Source organism: Glossina fuscipes, unplaced genomic scaffold (assembly GCF_014805625.2).
Source record: "Glossina fuscipes isolate IAEA_lab_2018 unplaced genomic scaffold, Yale_Gfus_2 3, whole genome shotgun sequence".
NCBI lineage: Eukaryota > Metazoa > Arthropoda > Insecta > Diptera > Glossinidae > Glossina > Glossina fuscipes.
Genome location: NW_023998417.1, coordinates 810,288 through 818,021, shown reverse-complemented (window position 1 = coordinate 818,021; position 7,734 = coordinate 810,288). Strand labels below are relative to the sequence as shown.

The following is a 7,734-nucleotide window of genomic DNA, read 5'->3' as shown; positions in this document are numbered from 1 at the left end:
GCAAGCCATTGCTGAAGAAAAAATTATTTAAAAAAAAAAAAAAAGCCGATAACCTTAGAGCTTTTAAGAGCTTTTAAGAGTTCAGTCTTAGAATTTATTTCTCTGGCGAAATTAATAATAATAATAATATTTTAAAAATAAATTTGACAAAATTTATGCATTCATTACGCTTAGTGCTTTATTCTTTATATAATTAACGCCATCTCTATTCTGGTGGCACAACTCATACAATCAGCGAGAGAAAATTAATTTTATCTGTAAAGCTTTTTTTGTGCACATTTTTAACATAATCAAAAAGACTAATAGAAAAGCTGTTTTAAAGTTCTTTTCTGATAAATTGAGAAAAAAGTATTTCCAACTTTTTACAATACGTAAACAATTAAAAAAAGTATAACCAAAAAAAAAAAAAAGTTCTGAGAAAACAAAAATCAGCTGCTTTGAAAAACATCACCCTACCTAACAAAAGTGTTTTATTTATTTTTATTTTTGTCGCAAATCGTGTGTGGGTAGCGAATAGTTTCCATAAAACAATTGAGAAAATAAACGAACTAAAAAAAAGAAGATACCAACGAAGCGAATGTGTAATCACAATGCAAGCACACGAAAAACAAAGGCTAAAGGAAGTGGAGGAAATTATTTATAAAAAAAAAAGCGAAACACACCTGTATAATTTATAAATAAAAAGAACAAAATAAAATCTATATCTAATAAAGTAACTGTGATAAAGAAATTAATTGCATAACACGAGTCCAAGTAAAATAACAAACACATGTCGCACTCTTTGTCTGCGCCGTCATTAATGAATACTTTTCAAAGTGAGATTAGTTTAAAAAGTTCAGATACATGCATTAAATCACGTATTGAAGAGTGTTTATGGGCTCTTGATTATCCGGAATTGCAAAAGGCCTGTTTTTTAGCACGTATATGCCAAGTAAAACCGCCGCTTCATTGTCGTTTTTGTAATGTGCTCAGTATCTTGCAATCAGGGCCAACTTGTGGAATAACTGCTTTAAGTATGTTATTGAATGGATCGCCTACGATCGCGGAACTATTAGAAGACGCTCAACGAAAACAATTTACTAACAACGGTGAAATGTTCAGTGCACGCAATTTGTTTCAATTGATTTGCGATAATTTGCCCTTTTGCAACGCGGTGACGAATGCCAATAATATAAAAGCTAAATACAATTGCAGTGATCGCAATTGTAAGATCGAATGCGAGATGCATGAAGGTCGTTTAAACTGTGCCAAGGTTAAGGAGACCATTTGCCAGGGTGCCTGCATTTTTGTACCGTAACCTTTTCAAAATTACGATTTTTTTTATATGCCATCAAATTTTCTTATCTTACTAAATGAAATTTATATATATATATATATATATATGTGGATAGATTTTTACCTTTTTATTCTCGTGGTATTAAATTGTGAATATAAATATTGCAACACATGTTTCAGTGTCTGCTCGTTTTGTGCAAACCGAAAAAAAAAATTCTTTTGTGAAGAAATAATTTTAGAATATGAACGCTTGAGAAAAACATATGTTTTTAAAGTGCAACCAAGTTTTTTGAAAATTAATAAACATTCATTTGAGGTTACGTTAAACAAGCAAACAAATGAAATTAACTATAGAAATTTTGTAGTGCTATTTAATTTATTTAAAAAAATAAATATTTGACATCAATACATGAATAAGAAATGGCGGCTGAAGAAGAGCAAGTAAGTGTTAACAATAAGAAAATACAAGATATAATTTTTTGCTCCATGCATTTGCTTTTATTTAGGCGCAAGTTGTTTTGTCGGTTAAAGAGCCCCTAGACTTAATCAGGCTGAGTTTGGATGAAAAAGTTTATGTTAAAATGCGCAACGAAAGAGAATTAAGAGGAAGATTGCATGTAAGTCAAAATATAAATTTTTATAAATATAAGCAATTATTATTTAAATCTTTGCTAAATAAGAGAACGTCTCGCTAACAATAATGAAAGAGAAGAAAAAAGGAAATTGTTAATTACTTTCATTTTTGTTTAGGCTTTTGATCAACATTTGAATATGGTTCTGGGTGATGCTGAGGAAACCGTTACCACCGTCGAAATCGATGAAGAAACTTATGAAGAAGTTTACAAGACAACGAAACGCACGATACCTATGCTATTTGTGCGAGGCGATGGTGTCATCTTAGTGTCGCCACCCATGCGAGTCGGATAAATATAGTTTTATAGATGTAATTTAAATAAAGTGAATTAAAATTTTTTTGAACAAAACTAAAGATGTAGTCTTTGAAAGCCTTCACACATATACGCTCTTATGTACGACCCATTAAAAATTCCCCATAATTTGAGTTTTTTTTTTCCGTATTATTCAGATTGAGACTGAATTGAGGGGAATTATGGATATTTAAAATTAAAAATTCCCCATAATTTGAGTTTTTTTCCGTATTATTGAGATTGAGACTGAATTGAGGGGAATTATGGATATTTAACTTTACTAAGCGGAATACCGTTGGTTATTAATCTTACACACACAGGAAAATAATTTCTTATTTTATTTATTTAGTAATTTTCCTTTTTAAAATAAAACATTTTCCTTAACTCTTTAAGTTAAATATCTTTTTATAGTTACGATACCGACTTTAATCATTCGCCATGCTTGAAATTTGGCCATAAATCTCATTGGGCTTTAATAATTGGTTATCTGATCAACGATAATGATGAGGTATATAATTAAAAATCTTACGTCCTAATATCGAATAATTAAATTTTTTAATTTTAATTTTCCTTTCAGTTCTACGTTTTAGCTCGTCATGGTAAAAGTAAAAATCTTGCCGTTTGGTCTCTGCAGGCCTTAAGTGATAGCAATTCCAATTTAATGGAATTCGCCCAACCCAACCGTTACTTAGATTGTGATTTCCTTTTACCACCTGGTGGTATAGGCGGTGATTTAGGTTTAAGAGAACGTGCCATTATTGTGAAAGGTTTGCCTCATCAAATTTTGACAATACGTTAGTCATGATGAAACTATACTTTTTGTTTTAAAATGCCATGATATGCCCGTAAAAAATATTTATTGTCCTTTTATGTTAGATTAACCGATTATTGATGCAACTTTTCCCTCTTAAGAAAGATCGCTGGATTGATATTTTGATTGGTTTCAGTGCAATTGATGAAGTCTATTATATGATCGCTGCCGATTCGTCCGTATTTAATGAATTGATACCAATTAGCAACTGTTGAGAAAAGGAAATACATTTTTCTCCGCCATATTTCCCAGTCTTCCCAGCCACGTACATGTATTCCTTTATCGTACATGAAATTTCTATATAGTGAAAATCCAAATTAATGTAAAAAATTGGTTTATATAGTTAACTGGCGATCGACTTAATTTTGATTAGTTCTGTGAGAGATATTTGAAGTTTATTTTTTTTTTATTTAGTTACGCTGATTGGGCAAAAACACATTATTAACCGGTGTATTCGATAAATAAGGACAATATTTTGTTCCTTGAGTATATACAGTATATATATATATATATATATATACATTTTTTTGTATATACTATACACACACTATATATATGTATACTATATGCATATACGCACTATATGTATATATACACACTATATATATACATATTGTTTTTTTATTATTATTTAATCTATAATCAATTTCCCAAATATTATTAATATTGAATATAGGAACATGGGTGCTTATGATTTTTATTTAAAGATTTTTCTATGTTTACACAATCTTGATAAATTTTTTTGAAAATAAACCAGAAAGCAAAAATAAATATTTGTGTGTTTGTACTTACGCTCAAAAATAATAGGAAATTTTTCCAAAAATTGCTAATGAAGCCTTTGTTTTCCTCGAATAGAATTGCGTAGGGAATAAATAGTTCGTAGGGATAAGACAAGCTTTGCCTCTCTGACAACATTCGCATATATATATATATATATATGTGAATACAATATATTCACTGATCAGGTGACTTTTTTAAATACACAACCGAATCATGAAATGTGCTAAATTTGGACTTCATTTTTACCACGTCCTGAAATTCGACTCATAATTGGCATGGCCTAATAAAGTATATATGTAAATTGTGCAACCGTTTGACATGCTGATCGAATTTAGTGAGTGGACAGTCTAATTGTCCACTTGCTCGTTTATTTGCCATTTTCAAATCGAATGCAAATGTCGGTGCTCGCAGAAGTTAGCAAAGGAAGATGCAACACTAGACATATTAACTTTGCCTATTAACGTGATCCGCCTAAAAAAAGGAGAAGACATCGTTTAGTCTAAACTTTGAAGCAATAAGATGATGATATAAGAGAAGGCAGAAATATGATCATCTGAGATCTCTGCCTTGCCTTAATGCCTTAATGACAAATGGTCACACCGCACGCCACACGCCACAATCAAAAAATACTTTACTTAAACACACTTACAATAGAAAAACGAGCGAAAACATTATAGTCATCAAACTGTCCACCAGTTTGACGTAGTACACTACATCACTTCACTTAATGTAGAACTTCTTAAAGTAGGTTGTTATATGGGAAATGATGAGAAAATGATCCGACTTAACCCTTTCGTTCTTGAATCAAATTTCTTTAAAATATCTTAACGATTCCGATCTCTGGGTTCAACAAAAAAATACCTGAACAGATAAGTTTAGGCCGATCCTAAAAATGATTCTGAATCGATCAATATAATAAAAGAGGCGCCCATCTCAAATCCTTCTTGGTGTTTCATACATCCATACAACAAACTTAATATACTCTCAAGTGGTATAAAGCATTAATATAGCCTTTGTCTTATAAGAGGTATTGAACGAAAAGTTGAGACGCTCAGAAATGGTTCGCGATGCCTTTCCAGGATTAGATTGACGAACTGACAAGCCCGTAATTAATAAAATATTTTGTAAATTTTACGTGTCGACTCGAAGCGGAAGCTGTCATAGACACCTTCACAGGTGAATATATCTTTCTCGCTTGCTTCATTTCTATTAAGATGAAATCGTGATTTAACTATCATCTTAGATGCAAAGATGTTAAACTATGTCGTAATATATTTTTAGTTTTTTTAGCTAAAGTGAGTACTCAGTTGATAAAAGCGTAGCACTTATTGATCGAGAACAAAACAAGTAATAGGCTGCGTCCAACTGCCTATCTTCTTCCGGTCTGATCGTCACTCACGGTCACTTGTACGAAACATTCCATTTACGCCACTTACGCCGCTTGCACATCTAAGTCGAATATTGCCGTGAATTAAGTGGGAGAGGAGAGGAAACTCAAAAAGACTGAAATTTTTCATATTGCGTTTTAAAAGTTTTATCAAGTCTTTCTTTATATTATATATGTATATAATTTATTAATTTAATATTAATAATATTATTATATATGTATGTGTATGGTTTTTATTTTATAATTAAAAATCCTCTGATATACTACATAATAGAATAGCGAGTTGATATTATATATATACATATATATATAAATATATATATATATATATATATAAAAATATATATTATATATATATATAATTTTATTCAGTACAATCATAATAATGCTCAAATTTTATTACGTTCCTTATAGAAATAACACACACACACAAAAACACGAACACACGTACACACACACACAACTCACTTTTTATTTACGTTTATAGATGTTATTTATGCATATTATGCGAAAACACATATAAAACGCAATTAACGAACGTTTAAATCACACGCACTTATAAAACATATATAAATACGCGATAAAGTTTTTTTCAAAGACAATGAATACATTTACATCTGTAAAGATAGAATAACAATCCGAAGTTTTAAGAGAGGATCGATCAGCGAAAAAAAAAAGAAAAGACTAAGTAAAATATTTTTACATATTCATTGTTTTTGTTTTAGTTGTATAAAAATAAGATGATGAGGGAGAAATATTATGAATATATATAAATACATAATAATAATAATGATAATAGTAATAACAATCTTTTTATGGCTGCTTACATTTTGTTTGTATATGTTTGTTGTTATGTATATGTCTAATTGAATATGTCAAGATTTTATTTGTTAAGAGTTGAGTGGACAATATATATATATATCTGTATACATATATATATGCACTCGTAAACTTTGATATTTGATACATTTTGTACATATGTTGAACATATGTACATAACATAACATATAATTTTGTACAACGCATGTATATATGTATATATGTATATATGTATATATATGCATATATATATGTAAGGTATGTGTATATGTATAGTATAGTATAGGATTGATCATCATATACTTATGCGCAATCTAAGCATATAAGTTATACATAAAGATTTATATATATATATATATATATATATATATATATGTATGTATATATATATGTATATAGATTATAATTAAAATCACAACATTAAGAATTAAGACATTAAACTAGCACTCAGTAACTAGCAATCAGTAATGCATACATGTGTATGTACGTTTCTACTTAAATAGGCGTTAAAATATGCGTACGTACATAAATACATATAAAACAATTTTGTGGATTTTTTGCTTCTTTTTTTTACCACTTAACGCACCAAACGAAACTTAAAAGTTAATTCTTTCATAGGCCAAGAAGAAGAACGAAGACGATGACGATGGTTTGTCTATGCTTTTCGTTTTTTTTCGTTGATTAATTTGTAATTGTTAGGGAAGTATGAAGAAGGATGGAAATATATTCGGTTTGTCTTTACCCAAAATAGGCCACGATATTGTAGGTAAAGTCTTGCTTGACGTAAGGTTTTCTTTCAGTCAGTCATTCAGTCTCTTCTTAGCAAGCTAAAGATCGTTGATTTTGCAATAGAAAGCTGAATCGATATATCGATAAATACTATAGCTATGAATTATGGACTCACTGTAACGGGTAGGAAATTTATAGCTACCGATTAAATTGTTATTTCTCTTATTATTAAATGAAAAAATCTTTTAAAGATAAAATTGCCGCCGAAATTACTCGGTATCGAGAGCTATAAATCGACCCCCAGGCATGCTCGGCGTATATAAGCCTGTAAATAATCATCTATGGAAAAATATTGATCTAGAGTAGGACTCATAGTTTCCTAACCTGGCGACTGTGACTTTCGTAAGCCAAACACTACTACTTAGATCTCAGAATCGATAACAATACTTATTATGTCCATCTAAATGATCAATGTACAAACGCCAGCGATTGTCCAGTTATTTTTAAAGTAACGACTGCCAAGTCTTCGACCTGGGGAAGAATTTAACTTTTCTCCCTATTATGAGCAACTTTTTTGAGATCATTAACGCTAGGATTTATCAGCATCGGTAATAAAGAGGAAAATTCGATTATCCTATACAGTCAGTAGTTGAATTTCGATTCAAGCGATTTATCCGAATACAAATTGTGAAAAGGAAAATGAAATATTTGTATATTCTACCAGAAGAAGATGTATTTATGGCAGCTAACTATAATAGGAATGATTATGATTTTTGCCATTTTAATATCGTTTGGAAATGGAAAACATACATTATCACACACAGCAAAGTTATTATAACGTGTCATAGAGAGCTTCATCTTCACCACTAAGGAAATGTAACCAAAAAAAAAAAAAAAAAAAAAAAAAAAGAGAAAGAAATACAACAAAGTTACTTGAACCCTATTTAAGTTGATCGGATGCGTTAAGTTATTAAATGATTTTTTTTTTTTTTTTTTTTTTTGTTTTT

General features: G+C 29.9%; 2 protein-coding genes across 2 annotated transcripts; both read left to right on the top strand.

Annotated features, from left to right (window-relative positions):
* Positions 1–457: 457 nt before the first annotated feature.
* Positions 458–3,508, top strand: LOC119635131 (UPF0692 protein CG33108). Its single transcript, XM_038029726.1, has 3 exons — positions 458–1,293; positions 2,613–2,709; positions 2,779–3,508. Exons 1-3 carry the CDS (start codon positions 770–772, stop codon positions 2,998–3,000), a joined length of 843 nt encoding a protein of 280 aa, XP_037885654.1. The 5' UTR covers positions 458–769; the 3' UTR covers positions 3,001–3,508.
* LOC119635138 (U6 snRNA-associated Sm-like protein LSm3) lies at positions 1,605–2,589 on the top strand. Its single transcript, XM_038029737.1, has 3 exons — positions 1,605–1,716; positions 1,782–1,892; positions 2,026–2,589. Exons 1-3 carry the CDS (start codon positions 1,696–1,698, stop codon positions 2,200–2,202), a joined length of 309 nt encoding a protein of 102 aa, XP_037885665.1. The 5' UTR covers positions 1,605–1,695; the 3' UTR covers positions 2,203–2,589.
* Positions 3,509–7,734: the final 4,226 nt, after the last annotated feature.

Coding starts and splice junctions, on each gene's coding strand:
- LOC119635131 (XM_038029726.1), top strand. CDS start 770: ATGTCGCACTCTTTGTCTGCGCCGTCATTAATGAATACTTTTCAAAGT. Junction 1,294..2,612: donor GGTGCCTGCATTTTTGTACC/GTAACCTTTTCA, acceptor ATCTTTTTATAG/TTACGATACCGACTTTAATC. Junction 2,710..2,778: donor TGATCAACGATAATGATGAG/GTATATAATTAA, acceptor TTTTCCTTTCAG/TTCTACGTTTTAGCTCGTCA.
- LOC119635138 (XM_038029737.1), top strand. CDS start 1,696: ATGGCGGCTGAAGAAGAGCAA. Junction 1,717..1,781: donor TGGCGGCTGAAGAAGAGCAA/GTAAGTGTTAAC, acceptor GCTTTTATTTAG/GCGCAAGTTGTTTTGTCGGT. Junction 1,893..2,025: donor AATTAAGAGGAAGATTGCAT/GTAAGTCAAAAT, acceptor ATTTTTGTTTAG/GCTTTTGATCAACATTTGAA.